The sequence below is a fragment of the Drosophila mojavensis genome, unplaced genomic scaffold (assembly GCF_018153725.1).
Source record: "Drosophila mojavensis isolate 15081-1352.22 unplaced genomic scaffold, ASM1815372v1 contig_74, whole genome shotgun sequence".
NCBI classification, from domain to species: Eukaryota; Metazoa; Arthropoda; class Insecta; order Diptera; family Drosophilidae; genus Drosophila; species Drosophila mojavensis.
The window spans coordinates 21898152-21916837 of NW_025318899.1; the positions used below are offsets into that span (position 1 = coordinate 21898152).

General features: G+C 39.4%; 5 protein-coding genes and 1 long non-coding RNA gene across 6 annotated transcripts; 3 read left to right on the plus strand and 3 right to left on the minus strand.

The window, feature by feature from the left end:
- Positions 1-474: 474 nt before the first annotated feature.
- LOC6583285 lies at positions 475-4056 on the minus strand. The gene is made up of 4 exons (XM_002008922.4): positions 2938-4056; positions 1418-2878; positions 806-1350; positions 475-752 (listed from the first exon to the last, which is right to left on the minus strand). The coding sequence occupies exons 1-4, from the start codon at positions 3652-3654 to the stop codon at positions 680-682; spliced, it is 2796 nt and encodes a 931-aa protein (XP_002008958.1). The 5' UTR covers positions 3655-4056; the 3' UTR covers positions 475-679.
- A 276-nt stretch (positions 4057-4332) lies between these two features.
- On the plus strand, positions 4333-5978 carry LOC6583286 (DEAD-box helicase Dbp80). Its single transcript, XM_002008923.4, has 2 exons — positions 4333-5003; positions 5062-5978. The coding sequence occupies exons 1-2, from the start codon at positions 4439-4441 to the stop codon at positions 5892-5894; spliced, it is 1398 nt and encodes a 465-aa protein (XP_002008959.2). The 5' UTR covers positions 4333-4438; the 3' UTR covers positions 5895-5978.
- On the minus strand, positions 5975-7888 carry LOC116804303 (GATA zinc finger domain-containing protein 14-like). Its single transcript, XM_032730992.2, has 2 exons — positions 6668-7888; positions 5975-6535 (listed from the first exon to the last, which is right to left on the minus strand). The coding sequence occupies exons 1-2, from the start codon at positions 7686-7688 to the stop codon at positions 6375-6377; spliced, it is 1182 nt and encodes a 393-aa protein (XP_032586883.1). The 5' UTR covers positions 7689-7888; the 3' UTR covers positions 5975-6374.
- Positions 7889-10708: 2820 nt separating this feature from the next.
- Positions 10709-11492, minus strand: LOC6583287 (dnaJ homolog subfamily B member 4). Its single transcript, XM_015162805.3, has one exon. The coding sequence runs from the start codon at positions 11296-11298 to the stop codon at positions 10918-10920; it is 381 nt and encodes a 126-aa protein (XP_015018291.1). The 5' UTR covers positions 11299-11492; the 3' UTR covers positions 10709-10917.
- Positions 11493-11706: 214 nt separating this feature from the next.
- On the plus strand, positions 11707-13162 carry LOC6583288 (60S acidic ribosomal protein P0). Its single transcript, XM_002008925.4, has 3 exons — positions 11707-11803; positions 11929-12019; positions 12088-13162. The coding sequence occupies exons 2-3, from the start codon at positions 11966-11968 to the stop codon at positions 12985-12987; spliced, it is 954 nt and encodes a 317-aa protein (XP_002008961.1). The 5' UTR covers positions 11707-11803; positions 11929-11965; the 3' UTR covers positions 12988-13162.
- Positions 13163-16489: 3327 nt separating this feature from the next.
- On the plus strand, positions 16490-17116 carry LOC122757549. The gene is made up of 2 exons (XR_006357619.1): positions 16490-16943; positions 17008-17116. It is a non-coding gene; the product is annotated as an uncharacterized LOC122757549 (long non-coding RNA).
- Positions 17117-18686: the final 1570 nt, after the last annotated feature.

The following is an 18686-nucleotide window of genomic DNA, read 5'->3' on the forward strand; positions in this document are numbered from 1 at the left end:
AGCATGATTTTACACTTTTAAATAAAAACTGCATTTTTCGTTCCCTTATGTTAATTTTAATAGTAATATTTGGCTTAAAATTAAAAATATTTAAAATTTATGTTCTATAAAGTTTTTCCTGTACATATATACATATATATGTATATTTTATATATTTAAGGGAAGTACTTTGTCTTTAGATTAAAAAAAAATAATATTTTAAACTTTCATCTTACTTCTCTCATATTTAAACATCCATAAACCAAGCTAAAGTTTTGATTTTTTATAAAAACCAAAAAACAAAAATACATAAAAATAACTTCATATTCAAAAAATTTAAAATATAGTAATTGTAGATGAGTAACTGGATAAAAATGAAGTTGTGTATATAAAACAGATATATGTATATAAATACATATAAATATATATATGTATATCAAAAACACTTCTTCATATTATCCTACTTATAAAAGATTATTGAAAACAGAGGAGTAATAACGATTGGGAGTGCTTATTAAAAAGTGTGGGGAATGTCTGATGAACACACAAAATAATACGAATGTATATATCGTTAACTGTTAATTTCGTAAGAGTTCTTATACAGAAATTTGTAAGTGAGGTTGCGCAACTAAACATTTGCTGTCGAATGCTGTACAACTTAATGTATATATTTGTATATAGCATTGTTTGATTGAAATGGTTAAAAGTTCTTAGAGTGACGTGACGCCGAAAACACTTTGACTCGTAGCAGACCCGGATTGACCTCCTGCCAGCTGAAAAACATTACAAATTAAACATTTTACATTTTGTCAAATGAAAGACGTACCGCAAATGTCGTTCAGCCAATCTAGCCTTTACATGTTTCTTAATGGTGGATACTCCATTTGCACTGTGTAGACCTCGGCCCGTTATGATGAAGACATGCTTATAGACCCGTGTGCCATTGCGTAGCACATTTATGTGACGATCCAGGAAGAGATCGAGACTGCTAACCGCCTCTATGGTATGCAAATAGTGTAGATCGAGCAGATCCGGATTGTTTTGCGTATGCTTGTGCACCTCCATGATGCAGTTGGCCGCGCGATGATTGAACACGTCGATCTTCTTCTTGTGCAGCTGAGCAATCTCCGAGTAGTAGAGCGCAACGCTTCCATTGCCTTGCTGTATTGCCTGCTTGGCCTTCAGGTTGCATTCGGCTCTCAGCTGAGCGTGATGGGCGGCCAAGTTGCGTGTCTCCTCAAAGTCTCGCAATGCGGCGCATTTGGCCTCCTCGTGCAGCTGCGGAGACTGCGCTTTGCCATTGCCAGCAATACGAGGGCTGGCGACTTTCGTCTGGGACTGCTGCGGCTGCTGTTGCACTTGTTGATTGAGCTGTTGTAGATTAAAATTAAATCTAATAAGAGCTCATATTACATTGATTGGTAGTGATTGCGCTTACCTTTTCGTTTTCACGCTGTGCCTGCTCATAGAGCTCGGCGCTGGTTAATTCGACTTTCGCATTGCTGTCCAGCACCTCCACGGTCTTCGCATAGTTGTTGTCCGTGTCCGCAAAGACCTGCAGCAGCGTATCGCGTGGAATTTCCGGAAATTTCTCGCACAACTTCATTTTGGTTAAGTGAGTGGCAATATCATTTGGTTTATTTTGAATCGCATGATTTGCTGCTTGCTGTTCGCTGTTGTAGATGCTCCAGGCAAGCTCCATATCCAGCAGCTCATTAACATTGCCAGGCGATTCGCTGCAGTCGGCATATTTAGGATGTTTGAGCAGACGTGCGAATTGCTCGTCGTCTCGCAGTGTCTGCTGACGCTGTTCCTCGAGCTGATTGTGCACCGATTCCATCCAGATCATGTAGAGCTGTTTGGCCTGCTGTCGCGGCAGGAACACTTTGGTTGGCAATGACTCCGACTCTTTGGGCAGCATTTCACCCTCCCACTGAAAGTGACTGCGCAGCTGTTTAATCAAACATTCACCCAGATCCATCTCTAGCAATGCATTATCCTCCGAATCATCGTCGTCCTCATCAGCAGCTGAAGATGGACCAGCAGCAGTAACCGTGATTGGTGCTGGCTCCACGACCGGTGGTAGCGGCTGATCTAAAATCCCATTGCGTATGTCTCGTATCTTGCGCGTATGCTCCGAATACTGATCATCGCCCAAAACGAAACAATTCTCGATCTCCAGCTGCAGCTCTCTGTTGGCAAAACCATTGCCAGCATTGCGTTTGACTCGTGGCTGACGCTGCGGCTTGGCCTGATATTTATTGGGTATCGGTGGGGATAGAGCAGCAGCGGCAGCAGCCACAGTTGGCACTTGAAAATTGTTCCGGTTGCATTCGCATTGAAAATCATCGACTTCCTGCAGCAACGTCTCGTCAGAATCGCCCGATTTGAGCTCATCTTCTTTGATCAATATGTCCACGGCCCAATACACATCGCCCTTGCACTTCCCATACAAATCCCAAAGTCCACTCAATTGCTTGTTCGGATACATTTGACGTAATTGCGCAAAGCCAGCCGCCTCGTTTGGACAGTTTAAGCTGTGGCGCTGCAAGGTATTCTGAGGAGCCTCTATGCCCGATGCTGGATCCACATTTACCACTGCTGCCGGTTGCTCATCACGCAGCAAATCCAATAGCGAGCATTCACCTGTTGCTCCTGCAGCACTGGCCACAGATGTCTGTGCCGGCAGGTCACTCTGCTGAGCCCAATAATTGTTCACATTTTGCTCATACGGCAGCCAAGTCTGAGCATTAACATTTAGTTTAAAATCGTCCAATTGGCTTCGGGATCCGGATCGTTCCGGTTGTTGAGACGGCGTTAATGGTGCTGGCAGCGTCGGTAACGGCGGGTGTAATCGCAGCTGCGGCAATGACACTGTGTATTTGGTATCTTTAAGAAACTGTTTATTATATAAGTACATTAATAATAATAATAGCACATATGCATCTTTACACATACCCCGATTAGCTCAGACACGTTGGTCTTCTCATAGCGATCTAGCATGCGTTTGATGGCATCTTTCGGCACCTGGTGCACGTTCTTTTGGGCCAGCTTTGTGGCGGATTTGGACCAGCTTGTTTGGGGCTCCAGTAGCTCTATTAAATAGCCATGCTGCACGGCGATCTGTACGTAGGGCTGCATTTCCCATTTCATAATATTCGTATTGTCAACTATGATGGGGCTCCAGCCAGCTGCCGCTTTGCACTTCACACGCTCCTTATTCCAGTCATGGGCTTCTGGTAGAATACTGGGATTAAATTCGTAGCCACGAGGCGTGATAAAGTAATCATCGGTGCTGCATACGAAATCCGTAATGGGATGCTGATCCAGCAAATGAATTTGATTCAATATTGATTTGGCCATTGTGGATTTGCCACTGCCCGCAGGTCCCCGCATAATGATCATAATTTTTTGGCCAGCTTGCGCTTTTCTACAGATCTCATTGATTTCCTTGGTCTGGCTGTTGTTCATGCTGTTAGCGTTCATTTTTGGCGTAGCAATTGTTGCTGGCACAATATGTTTGTTTGTGTTACAATTGTTGTTATTGTTGGTGGTATTGATGTTGTTGTTGTTATTGATGGTATTGGTATCGTTCTCTTCATTTACGGAGAGTTTTTCGCTAAGCCAGCATGCAATATTTTCCGCTTGTTCAGCAAAGTTTCCCGCCGCTGACATTTTTGTTGTGCTCGCTGCTTTTCTCTGTTCTTTGCATAAAGTTTTCGCCTGGCATCAAATTTGAAGGACATACACACATGTGCAGAATACATATACATATGTATATAACTGCGCAATTATATGCTTTAGTAATGCTCACAGCTATAGCGCCAATGGATGATCCTCAAAAATATTTAGAGTCAAAGTATTAACCTCACCTCTAATATCAATTAGTTTTGAATTCAAGATGTACCCTAATTTTCGATGTGTTGCACAAACAGTCGTACGTCGTACTCCGCATTAATTATTTTATAAATTACTGATTTCGTTGCCGAATTCGACCGAAGTTCTTAAAATAAGGCAGTAAATTTTCCAAAACATTGTACAATTTACTCTACGGTCCGTCGACGTATTCGATAGTGGTATCGATATTCTATTATCTTAGAAATTGGCAGCTATTAATTGTATCATCCCTATCTGCAAGATTTTGCCAACAAATATCGCAATACAAACACAAAGTTACATTTTAATTATTCAATAATTTTGTTTATATTAAGATATTAAGTGTTTTATATATTCTAATTTAATGCTCTTCTCATAATTAATTTCCATTCAATGGTCTAATTTGCGTGACCAGCATACTAAGCGGAACGATATAGTTATATATCGATATCTTTCAATGCACGCATCTCTATAGCAAACAGCTGCATCAGACATCGACGGTCTATCCACGCTTTTGTAAAGCTCATTTTGAATATAAAAAAAAAAAAAAAAAAAAAAAGAAAACAGCAAATAAATTGAAAAAATGACTGACTGGGTTAAAATTGCTGAAGACCAAGAGATACCGAAATTCAAAATTGATTTAAATGCAGATGAACCGGCTCCGACAACAACGGCTAGCAAAGACAATGAACCCGATGTTGCGGACCCAGCGGAAACGAGTCTACTTATAAAAATATTGGGCAAGGGATTAGTTAACACCAAGCAGTCGTTGGATATTCAACAAAAGAATCCAAATTCACCATTGCATTCAGTGAAAACATTTGAGGCACTACATCTTAAGCCCGAACTACTGAAGGGTATTTACGCCATGGGCTTCAATACTCCATCAAAAATTCAAGAAACTGCATTGCCAACTCTGCTTGCTGATCCACCACAAAATATGATAGCACAAAGCCAATCGGGTACAGGAAAAACCGCAGCATTCGTCTTGGCAATGTTGAGTCGTGTAAATGTTGCCCTGGACCATCCTCAAGTTCTATGCCTATCGCCGACATACGAGCTTGCAATTCAAACTGGAGAAGTCGCCGCACGCATGGGTCAATTTTGTCCGGAAATTAAACTAAGATTTGCAGTTCGTGGAGAAGAAGGTAATTTATTTTCTTTCAAATATATATGTATAATAATTTCATGTATATTTGGAATTAGTTGATCGCAACTCAAAGATTACGGAACATATTTTGATTGGAACGCCTGGTAAAATGCTAGACTGGGGTCTCAAGATGCGTCTGTTTGATATGAAAAAGATACGAGTATTCGTATTGGATGAAGCAGATGTTATGATTGCTACACAAGGACATCACGATCAATGCATTCGAATCCATAAAATGCTCAGCTCACAATGCCAGATGTTGTTCTTCTCGGCAACCTACGACAAGGAGGTAATGGACTTTGCACGCTTGATTGTGCCGGAGCCAACTATAATTCGATTGATGCGCGAAGAAGAATCTCTGGACAATATTAAGCAATATTATGTAAATTGCAAAAACGAGGAAGGCAAATACAATGCCATCCAGAACATCTATGGCTGCATCAGCATTGGCCAAGCTATTATATTTTGTCACACACGCAAAACAGCCGCTTGGCTGGCATCTAAAATGACAACCGACGGACATTCAGTTGCTGTTCTCTCTGGCGACTTGACCGTGGAGCAAAGACTGGCCGTTTTGGACCGGTTCAGGTCTGGACAGGAGAAGGTTCTCATTACCACGAATGTTCTCTCACGCGGCATTGACATTGAACAGGTGACAATCGTTGTTAACTTCGATTTGCCTGTGGATCTACGCGGTAACGCCGACTGTGAAACCTATTTGCATCGTATCGGTCGTACTGGACGATTCGGCAAGTCGGGTATTGCTATAAATCTGATCGATGGGGAAAAAAGCATGTCCGTTTGCCGTGCTATCGAGAAACACTTTCAGAAAGATATCATTTACTTGAACACCGATAATGCTGATGATATTGAAAAGATTGGTAATTAATTCATTGCAATCATTCCTCTCATTTAGCATTAAGCCAGCAAGTATGTGAAATTTCGTTCGAAATAAAAACATTTTTGAAATTAAGGTGTCGCACATTTTTATCTATTCAACAAAATAAAAGTAATAAAAAATCGTCGAAAACTATGAAAATTAGTTTTCTTAGCAATAACAGCAAGGCAATATTGTAAGCACAGAACTAAAAAAGTTTATAAAATTGATAGCAGATGAGTCGACCACCAGCATTCGTCCGTAATCTTGGGGCCCATAAGACCTAGGAATTCAAAATCTAACAAGTATGGTCTGATATAAAGTTTAAAGAGGAAATATTAAGTTACTCCAAATCTCACTGTCTATCTACTATACATACTTATGTAGGTAGGCTAGCTTATATAGGTAGACCTTTTTTGCGGTTACTACTAAAATTAATATCCATTCAATTTCAGCTTCTTCACAACTATTTCGTGTTCATTGGATAGATTTCTAAAATATACATTTGCATAACATTTTCAGACTCCAGATCGTGCACTTTGTTAAGCCAGTTACTAAATATATTAATCCCTTTACCAAAGGTGGTACAATCATACAAATTAATTTTCCCAAGATGAAAAGCAATGGGGGTAAAGTCCTAAGAACACATTTTCCTACGGTGAAAATGCACTTTGTTAAGCCAATTACTAAATATATTAATCCCTTTACCAAAGGTGGTACAATCATACAAATTAATTTTCCCAAGATGAAAAGCAATGGGGGTAAAGTCCTAAGAACACATTTTCCTACGGTGAAAATTAGGATACCCGCATATTTTAATATAACAAAAAGTACATATCCGCATCCCACAAAAACACAAAGTACATTATCCCAATTAATTGAATTACAAAAACTCTCGAATGTTTCGTTTAGAAATCTAAATGTAAATGAATTTCTGCTTTCGCTGTTATTATATTGCCTATCATAATTGGCACGCAAGACTGGATCGGTTAGCACTAAATAGGCCCCAAGAATTTTTTGGAACTGCTGCTTGACTTGGGGGTTATCACTACTACCATATTTAGCAGCCAATTTACGAAATGCATTTTCAATATTCTTAGTTGTAGCACCCTTTGTTATGCCTAGAGTTTCATATAAGTTCGTGTAGTCTTGATCGGCGTTTTGATATTGGGATCCATTGTGATAACTATTCCTGTTTGTATGGTCCCGGTTTTCCTGCTGATGGCCATAATAGTTCCAATTGCGATCGTCCTGATGGGAGCTTTGATTTCGGTATCCATTTTGATGACTATTCCAATTTTTATTGTCTCGGTTTCCTTGCTGATGGTTGTTCCAATTGCGATCGTGCTGATATTCCTTATGTTCTCTCTGCTTATCTCTTTGGTTGTCTTGATTTTGATGATTTTTTTCATAGTTGCGATTATAGCTCGATTTCGAGCTATCGTTTTGATAATGGCGTCCATTTGACTTGTCGTCTTTTGTCGTGCCCTGTCTATTATTTTGATCATGATTATAGTTCGATTTTGTGTTCTTCTGCGAGTGGTGCGACTGCTTTCCTTGCTCTCTATATTGTTCATTTTGTTTATTAATATATGTCCTATCATATTCTCTACGTAGCGCCGGATCTGAAAGTACTCTCTTTGCTTCATTTATCATCTTACTCATTTGCACAGCATGTTTATTTCCTGGATTCTTATCTGGGTGCCAAATTTTGATATGTTTATAATAGGCTGATTTGATTTGGCTTTGGGTCGACTTTTGCCCAATCTGAAGAGTTTTGTAGTGATCTTGAAATTTCGATCCCATTTTAAAGTACGTGTTTCTTTTGAACGGCTAAGCTGCGGTTGCTTACGTGCACTGGTTAGTGTTACGTGTGATCTCCCGAAATCCGCTAGCCTTGCTACATGTCTTCTGTTAACTTAACATTACTTTACAAGTTATTAACAGCGAATTCAAGTTATCGGAAAATATCGAGAGTATCGCGGTTTTAAAAGCGGGCTTTTAGAGGAGGGTATTAATGTATTAGCCGAAACCATGGAAAACATAGTGTTATACTTAAATACTTAAGAAAACAGAAAATATATATAAAACTTCATTGAAAACCAAATACTCATATTAAACAAAGATAAGAGAGCGAATCATTGATTTTGGCCTAATGAGTCTAAAGCAACGGATCTATCAAAAGCTTCGGTTTTTTTAATAGTTCAGTACACAATGAAAAACAATGCTACAAAATGAAAAATAATTAACCATTTGAAATAGTATTGTATAAATTATCATTAGCTCAAGAAATTAATTTTATTGCAAGGCTCTTTCGAGTTATTCAACCCTGACCTGATGCCCACTTCCATATTTTAGACAACACATTAATAGAAGAAGTCGTGGTAGATAATGTAGAATCACCAGTTTGCGAAGAAAGCTTGCCCATAGTCCATTGCCAAGCCTTTGAAAGTGGGCCAACAGACGAAGCCATTGCAGAAGATGTTGAGTCTCCACTTTGAGATGACATTTTGTTTGCGGTCCACTGCCAAACGCTTCCTGCCGATCCTGTTGTCCATGACCAAGCTTTTGAAAGACCTCCGGCAGCGGAGCCTGCAATAGCACTAACAGACGAAGCCACTGCAGAAGATGTTGAGTCTCCACTTTGAGAGGACATCTTGTTTGCGGTCCACTGCCAAACGCTTCCTGCCGATCCTGTTGTCCATGACCAAGCTTTAGAAAGACCTCCGGCAGCGGAGCCTGCAATAGCACTAACAGACGAAGCCACTGTTGAATCTCCACTTTGAGATGACATCTTGTTTGCGGTCCACTGCCAAACGCTTCCTGCCGATCCTGTTGTCCATGACCAAGCTTTTGAAAGACCTCCGGCAGCGGAGCCTGCAATAGCACTAACAGACGAAGCCACTGCAGAAGATGTTGAGTCTCCACTTTGAGAGGACATCTTGTTTGCGGTCCACTGCCAAACGCTTCCTGCCGATCCTGTTGTCCATGACCAAGCTTTTGAAAGACCTCCGGCAGCGGAGCCTGCAATAGCACTAACAGACGAAGCCACTGCAGAAGATGTTGAGTCTCCACTTTGAGAGGACATCTTGTTTGCGGTCCACTGCCAAACGCTTCCTGCCGATCCTGTTGTCCATGACCAAGCTTTTGAAAGACCTCCGGCAGCGGAGCCTGCAATAGCACTAACAGACGAAGCCACTGCAGAAGATGTTGAGTCTCCACTTTGAGAGGACATCTTGTTTGCGGTCCACTGCCAAACGCTTCCTGCCGATCCTGTTGTCCATGACCAAGCTTTAGAAAGACCTCCGGCAGCGGAGCCTGCAATAGCACTAACAGACGAAGCCACTGTTGAATCTCCACTTTGAGATGACATCTTGTTTGCGGTCCACTGCCAAACGCTTCCTGCCGATCCTGTTGTCCATGACCAAGCTTTTGAAAGAGCTCTGGCAGTGGAGCCTGCAATACTATAGACAGATGAAGCAATTGCCGTAGGTCCTTGCACAGTTGCGGTAACAACGGAGTCAATTGGCGACGATGATTCTACAGTTGACTTTTGATTAGTTATTTTCCATATTTTATCTGATGATTCCAATATCCAGCTCCATGATTGTGGTATTAGGTTAAATGTTGATGTCGACACTGAATTCTGTTCTGTGATTTGTGGTGCCACGATGAAAGAAGAGCTCTGCAATGGTTGCTTATTTAAAGCTGATCCGAGCTGATACATTTTGTAGGCAATTAGGCTCGCCAAAATAGTTCCGCCAGCAAAGTAAACCACACTCAAATAGTTTGATCGATTCCATCTGGGCAGAAAGATACGAGGCATTCGTAGATATGAGTTCTGCGATGGTGCATTAAGATCTATTTGTTCCATTCCACTGAGTACCAAATATGCATACACAATTTGCTGAAATCGCTTGACATCTTTCAAATAGCATGTGGCCAGGAGTTCGCGATAAGCTTTGGTAATTTCTCCTCTGGTCGCACTTCTCTTTATGTTGAGAATATCGTAGGGATCGTCAAGAGTCCTAATGGCAAGTGCGTATGTTGAAATTAATTTATTTAGCAATGATGCAGCTTACAAGTATTATATATATATTTTTATACATATATTTTACCCTGATTTGTCTTTTCAACTTTGTCTTTTTCATAGAATAAAAATCTTAACCAGAGACCGAAAGACGATACTGTTGCCGTTATGTTAATTGCTTGCAGCCTGTCTATCGATGGCAAAATACGATACTCATTAGGATAGTTAATCGATACTTGAACGATGATCGTCATCTTCAGATTTTGAGATTCAGCTAAAACAATTAGTTAAAATCTTGTTTTTTTTTTCAATATGTAAATAAATAGGTAACAATATTAGTTTCTTTTTGGAACATATAATCTGTCGAAATTCATAGATTTATTCTAATTTAATCTACACAGATCATAGTTGGGCTTTTAACAGCAGTATATCGATGAATCGATTATTGCTGTAAAACGTAAATGTTCAGATTTAACTAACATGATGGACCGAGATTGGGGGACTTACCGATTTGCGCAACAATTACTTGGTCACCCAAGGTTTCTTCTCTTTGCTGCTTTTAATTTTCTTAAATTTTAAATTCATCATTTAATGCATTAAATTTTGGCTTATAATCTTAAATTAGAATTAGTGTAAATAGTTTTGTTAGCCCCAGACTTATACATACATATGTAAATATATTGCAGAGGATTCTACACCTGCCCTATCCCTCCTTTTCGAAGCGGAAACTAATTTACTGCAGTGCAGCAACAGAGTTTCCGTTAATAGCCAGAAGTAAGTAATAGCTCCTTAATCGTCACGACCAAAATATTTATTTATATTCCATGATGAAATTAAGTTTTGAACAAATGTCAAAAAAATTATTTAATTTACTTCTGCTTAATACAGAATTTTGTTCTTCGCATCCATATTACCAAATTTTACATACAACAATAGAAACAATTTTATACATATTTGTTAACAATTCTGCTAAAATTGTGAATAATTAATTCTAATTTTGGAGATTCATTCACTGTCATCATTTTTGCGATCCGCATTAGGTTTCTTGGTAAAATATTGGAATGTTTTGAATGCTGCAAAAGCAAACAAAACTGTTCCTCCAACGGCGCATATAAACGGTAGCATATCAGCTGATGGTTCTGCGAAAGTAGTTTGGCCAAAGCCGTTTTTGAGGCCTTCTTCTCCATATTGGTCGTATAACTGTCGTTTTTCCTTATCTGATAGTATTTCAAATGCTACAACAATCTCCTTGAACTGGTCTGCAGCCTCTGGGTGGTCATTTTTGTCTGGATGATACTTAAGGGCCATTCGCTTGTAAGCTTTTTTGATTTCCTCATCAGTTGCTGTCCTGTTGATGCCCAGAATCTGATAATAATCTTTGCCCATCGTATTAATAATTGTAAATTTTGTTGGCTTATATATGTAGATGAGTAATATGTAAGCGTTGTATATTGCACAACTAGATTTTGATCACAGCTTGAAAATATATCCAAGTGGGCTATCGATATTTAATAATAATATTGACGATTTGGAATAACGAGAGTGGTGTTCATTTCATGCATGCAACGTCAATGCGACCACATCGGTTTTGTCTGTTCTATGTCTTTGGGGTAACACTGTTTTTAGAGTTGAACTATCGATTAATTGTTAAGTTGATCATGATTTCTATTAAAATATGTTTACATCTATTGAATTGAATATGGAAAATTTGATGTGGATTCCATTTATTTAAGATAAAGGCACTAATGGCTAATATTCGAGATTCAATTAGATGATAATTGTGGCAACCGATGTATTTTGTATATCGTAGCTACAATCGATAGATTCTTACGGAATATCGCACATCTCGTCCATTTGGTCCAAGTCACCACCGCGTATAGTTTGTGTTTTGGTAAGTGAAAAATAAAATCTTGGAAAATAAATGCCATCCTTATGCTATTATTTTGTAAAATATTGAATTTGAAAAAATTGTGTAATTATGTAAAGCATAGTAATGATATATTTGAATTTTTGCAGTTCTTAAATTCAATCGAGTCCCTAATACAGTTACAAAATGGTTAGGGAGAACAAAGCAGCATGGAAGGCTCAGTACTTCATTAAAGTTGTGGTATGTTGGCTAATATTTTTATAGAATCATATGCGTATGAATTTGCTAATGAAATTTCTTGAATGTAGGAACTGTTCGATGAGTTCCCAAAGTGTTTCATTGTAGGCGCTGACAATGTTGGCTCCAAGCAGATGCAGAACATCCGTACCAGCCTCCGTGGTCTCGCCGTCGTACTGATGGGCAAGAACACGATGATGCGCAAGGCAATTCGTGGACATTTGGAGAACAATCCTCAGTTGGAGAAGTTGTTGCCGCACATCAAGGGCAATGTTGGCTTTGTGTTCACCAAGGGTGATTTGGCTGAGGTTCGCGATAAGCTGTTGGAATCAAAGGTGCGTGCACCTGCACGTCCGGGCGCCATTGCACCATTGCCTGTCATTATTCCGGCCCAGAACACAGGCTTGGGTCCAGAGAAGACTAGTTTCTTCCAGGCTCTGTCCATCCCGACCAAGATTTCGAAGGGTACAATTGAAATCATCAACGATGTGCCCATCTTGAAGCCTGGAGACAAAGTTGGTGCCTCTGAGGCCACTTTGCTGAACATGTTAAACATCTCGCCATTCTCGTATGGACTGATCGTGAACCAGGTCTATGATTCGGGTTCCATCTTCTCACCTGAGATCTTGGACATCAAGCCCGAGGATTTGCGCGCCAAGTTCCAACAGGGCGTGGCCAATCTGGCTGCTGTCTGTTTGTCTGTCGGCTATCCAACGATTGCTTCGGCACCTCACAGCATTGCCAACGGATTCAAGAACCTGTTGGCCATCGCTGCTACAACAGAGGTTGAGTTCAAAGAAGCTACCACCATCAAGGAGTATATCAAGGATCCCAGCAAGTTCGCTGCTGCTACCGCCTCTGCGGCACCAGCTGCTGGAGCTGGCGCTGCCGAAAAGAAGGAGGAGGCCAAGAAGGTCGAGTCCGAATCCGAGGAGGAGGATGACGACATGGGCTTTGGACTTTTCGATTAAGCACCACAACAATCACCAGCGATTGAGCGCTCTAATACAATTTTCAATGTTTACATTAATTCGGCCTAACTACCTGTGCAAATTATTGCCGCGGCTTGACAAGCCCAATGGCAAGTTGCATGTGCAGTGAGCTACCAAAAACAACAACAATAAATATGTAAACTTGATATTTGTATACAAACTATGTTTTTAATCTTGTACAATAGCTTCGATTCAATATTCAAGTGCTCTTGCATTAAGAATGAAAATTGTTACTGCAAGCGTTGACTTTTTTACTCAGATGCAGCTTTTTCATATCGTGCTGATTATTGACTACAGAATTTACTTATTTAGTGTTAATTTATAGAAATTTAGACAGATATCTCGACATTGGCTAAGTTCGGTGCTCGCACTTATTGTTGCTAGCAACATTTTCATCAGAAACATTGCTGCGTAATGTTGCTGAGCAGGCGAACAGATGTTTCGCTTGGCGATATTGTTGCTAAACATATTCAATATTAATACTGCCGGAATACTGAAAGCAAGATTGCAGTAACTTCGCATGCAATGCATACTTGTACATATATTCAAACAATTCGTTAGCGTTAATTTATCGAGTTTCTATATTTATTGTATATATTTGTTGTTAACCTTTATAAACTGAAGGTGCAGAAGGTTATTTGCTCCAAATTTCAATTCGATAGCTGCAAAAAATAATCTTTTCATTTCATAAAACAAACGAGATAAGGTTAAGGCATTTCCATTCATAATAAACATTGAAATGAAATCTTAAATTAATGAATTCAATAAGAGCAGTCTAAATCATGGCAATTACGATTTTATATTTATCGTATCTATATATTTATTTAAAGCTTAAAACCATACACTATAAGTATTTGTATTTGGAATATTTGTAGATCGACTATGTTGATGGCAAACTGTATTCCTTGTTGCATGTTGCACTCTTTAAGCTTAATTTTCTTTTCTTGGCTTCTTTTTACTTTTTTTTTTTTTTTTTTGCCAACAGCCATTTTATTGCCCTCTTCAAATGGCCAAAAGGCTGCGTGTGCAATCCACGTAACGTTGCGACGTCTGCTGCTGCATTGTCTGCCACCCCATATATTTACGAAGTAATTACTTGTGATAAAATGAATTTCACAAGATGAGAAAAGTTTAAAGTTTTCGCTTGGCTCTTGCTGCTGTCGTTGGGGCTGCGACGCGTCGCGACGCCTTTTGATACTTTTATTTTATTTTATTTTTACTTTTTTGCAAGAACGTCGACGGCAACGGCGACGCCGCTCATAAAAATTCAATTTGTCTTGACAAAATACGCAAGAAATTAAGAATGTGCCAAGTTGCAGCAGCAAAAGAAACTTTATTTCCCTTTTATTTATTTTTTTCTGAGGCGAAAATGAGTTACGCGGCTGGGGCGTGAAAATGAAAATGCCACGCCCCTCAACCAACAAAAGCCTCGGGCAAAGTTAAACACTGCATAACTAGCCGCAACCGAGAGCCCGACGACCGGAGTTACTATGGATAAATAAAACCATTTTACAGACCATCTGCAACAGTTGAGCACGTGAGTTCGTCTGGCTACGATAGTTTCTAGAGATGAAGGTTGAGTAACCAGATTCTGAATTCGAGCCGAAATTCTGTTGTCTCAGTTTGGCGATAGCTTCAAGATGTGGAGGTAAAATATCCAAATTAAGATTGATTCAAAATAAAAAAGATTGTAAAAAAAATGCTATTCAGATTAAAAATTTGTATTCCCGTAAGCGTTCAATTTTTTTATTATTAATTCTTGTTTGTATAACTTAGGTTCCCTTTGCAGAAGTGAATTATATATCATTCAAGCGATTTTGAAAGACTTTCTCTAAATTTAGAGAACTATAAAAGTGTGTATAATTAATCATATCTAAATGGATTAACGAGTTTAAAAAATAAAAATTTAATAAAACAAGTAAGAAAGCTCTAGTCGAGACTGCTCGACAACGAGATCCCCTAAACCCAACAACTGATATTTCAACTGAGGGGGTGAATATAGGGGTGGGGGTAAATTTTAAGAAAAATCAAAATTGTATAAAATACATATAAGTCTAAATTTAAAATCTGGAAGCCCTAGCTCTAAAGGTGTAGGAGATATGGAGGGATGAACGGACGGACAGACAGACGGACAGGGCCAAATCGATTTAGCTCGTCGCCCTGATCAAGTATATATATTTTCTTTGTGGGGTCTGTCACGCCTCCTTCTGCCTGTTACATAATACCCTGATTTCCCATTTTCAATTGGTTCAGGGTATAAAAATATAATAGAATTAAAATTTAGTTTAGTTATAGATTTTCACTGATTTTATTCTATTTACTCAAGTGATATTCACCTTAGATTTTCTCCTAGTTGATTCAACGTGAGGTTTTCTAAGCCGAACCAAAGCGGCTTTACAGTTTATAGAGATGACCGGCTCGATAACAATTACTTCACACAATATCTATGTATTAATCACGTACCCATCACTAGAGTTTTCATTTGGTTCCCATTTGGTTGGTCGTAAATTAATAAAGGCATTGCATAATTTCAAGCGCCGCTGGCGGCAAATACACAAAAATTAACATAAATTGTGGAGGGTTGGCTGTACGCCCGCCCACCCCCAGCTGCCCAGCTCACCACATCTAATATCAGCACCGTCACTGACATTCGAAATCAAAATGCGATTGGCAAAATGATTTGCTTCAATTTTTGTGATGCGCATAACAAATGAAGTTTGGACATTTGGACAATTGATTGGGACGCCACGAAACGGACGAGCAAACAGCAACCAGATTTCAGAGTCAGAGACCAGAGACCCATATACATAGACAATATTCGATAGCACACACACACACACGCTCTACACTATATCACTATATACAGACATGTACACACATACAGACACATGACATGCACAACAACAAAATGTGGAACAGTCGCCAGATTTGAGTTTCGGACTGGCAGTCTCTCCACTCAACTTGACTTGGTTTTGCTATCAATACGCATAGATAGATAGATTTGTATGCATATTTTTGCTTTGGCATTTCGTTTGTGTGCTAAACATGTGAATGCCATCGATATAACGATGATGCTGCCTGTCATGCATGTTTGTCTCGGCCTCTCAGCCGCCCAGCCTCTCAGCCGCCCAGCCTCCCAGCCTTCCAGCCTCCCATCCTCCGTCCATGCGATTTGCGCTCAGCTGAGATTTGTTTTGCCAAAAGATTGGCACACAAAACAGTTGCCCAATGGCCAAACAAATGCCACTAAATTCAATTCACGACTCACGTCCAAGAAAACAATAAAACTATACAATACTTTGAAAAATTTTCGAAAATATTCAAAATCTTCTGAAATGTTGTACCTACAAAATAAATGTTCTCTGCGTCAATTTTGACCTGTGCTGTGTCATTTTGTCACCTAGGCAATTTAATATTATGCATGTGGTATAAGCAAGTTCCTAGTAGCTCGATAATTTCATATAGCATCATCCAGAATATAACATATCCACATCCCAAAGCAACCCATTCGAATCGAGCTCTCATAATAGGCACGTGAAAATAAATTCCCAGCAATTGCTTTTTAGAATTTTCGGGCCGAGCACGAAGGGCGATAACTGCTCTTACACGAAAGGGGTGTGTGTGTGCGTGCGTGTGTCTGGCTGTTTTTGGGGATGGGACAGTGAATGTGTGGGTGTGACTGAGCGGTGGGGCTTGTGATTTATGTGGGCTCTCCTGTTCTCGTTTGGCTGCTGTTGGCAACTCAAAACATATGCATAGATAAATTATACGCGGTAAGCGCCCACAAGCCCCAAAATTGTTGACAACAACAGCAACAAAAACAACAATGACAATGACAACAACAACAATAACTAGAACTGCAACAATAACAACCACAATATGGAAGTGGAAGAGCAAATATTTTGATGTGACGAAACTAAATTGGGCGTGGCAAGGTGAGCATCACATGCTAAACAGTAGCATCGAAATTGTTTACCATATTTTTATACCCTGCTAAAGGGTATACAACATTGACCATAATATATGTAACACAAAGAGATGAATCATTGCTGATCTACATATATATTATATGTTTATTGAATATATAATTATTCTTATGAAAATCATATAACTTACTGTATAAAATCTTGTATATTTTATCAAAGCATTTTACAAACCAATGTAACTAATGTAAGGGTATATAATCTTGGTTTCCTTCTTTTCCTGACTGTGCATATAAACTTTACATATAAATACATATATTTATATATACATATGTACACATTTATATACATATGTGTATATAAATCCATTTTATTGTTTATTTATTTATTTACCTTTTTTTTTTTTTTTTTGTTGCACCATGTTCGAATATATTGGCTGTCAGTCAGTTAGAAAATAGATTTTCAGTTATCATTGAAAGGTGCAGCAGCTGCCGGCTGAAAGTTCTGCTGTCAGGACTTCCACGCTTGCCGCCCCTCCGCCCCCTAGCGAGTCCACCCACAACTACATCTGGCCAACAAGTTGAGCTGCCATCAATTGTTACGATTCCACCCCGCATTCAGATGAAGTTGAGCTTTTGTTTTGCATTTTGCAAGTTTTATTTTCTGCTGCTGCGATGTCTGTCCTAGGGCAGGTCGTGGGCAGTGCAAGTTATGCATAGTGAGCCATTTGCTGATGCTGCATTGAACTTAATCAAAGTTTCAGTCTAGTTTCCTATGCAAATGAACTCTTCTTCTTTTTATTCTTTGTGCAAAATTAATTAATTAAAACGGACGCAATGCTTGTAGTTAACATGATTAATTAGACTGATGCTGATTTAGATACAGATATTTAGCTGAATTACATACCGTTATACCACATATTATATATTCAAATATGGGCTTCTCGAATCAATATTTTTATAAAATATTATTCTAGATATAAAGTTATATAATTGTTTGCATAATCCAGATACAATTTTCTGTGATATAATTATACTCGATCTTAATAATACTGTTTTATATATAGACCTATATATTTATAAGTAAATTGCCCTTACTCTACTTTTCATAGTCCTCCATCTTGCTAATCTATTGAACTAACTTGTATTTCTGAGAATCGCAGAGTAAGGCATGCTATGCGTGCTATGACAATGCGTGAAGGCATGCAAATGGACAAACTTAGATTGAAAGACCCACTAATCCCAAAGGCGAATGTAGTGCATTAGTCTTGGATGTTAAGTGAAACCTCATTATGTAGCTTCGCTCAGTTTGGCCATATTTCAATCAGTTCGCTCGTCAAGGATTTGCAAGTGGGTGGCTGCGTGCGCGCTAATCCTATTAAAATCGCATCGCTTTAATTAGAGACGAGAGCCTTGGCCATATTTCGTTGGCTCGCAACGTGAGAGACTGTAACGGTAACAATAAACGACAACATTTACGGCGTGCGATGATTGCAAGGCAAACGAGCAATTAAAAAGGCCATGCGCCAGCTGCCGAGCTGCCTTCCTGGGAGCAGAGGACACAGAGAATGACAGAGAAGAGAAGAGAGAGATCGGCAGCGACCTCGGCCTAAAGTTTAACAGAGGGGGTGGGCGAGGGTGCACAAGCGTACGCCTTAACCCACACGTATATGGCACAACCTTCGGCTCACAGTGAACAACAGGGAACGCATTTGGCAGCTCTGTGCTTAAGGCATTTTTACAGCTTTCTTTCGCA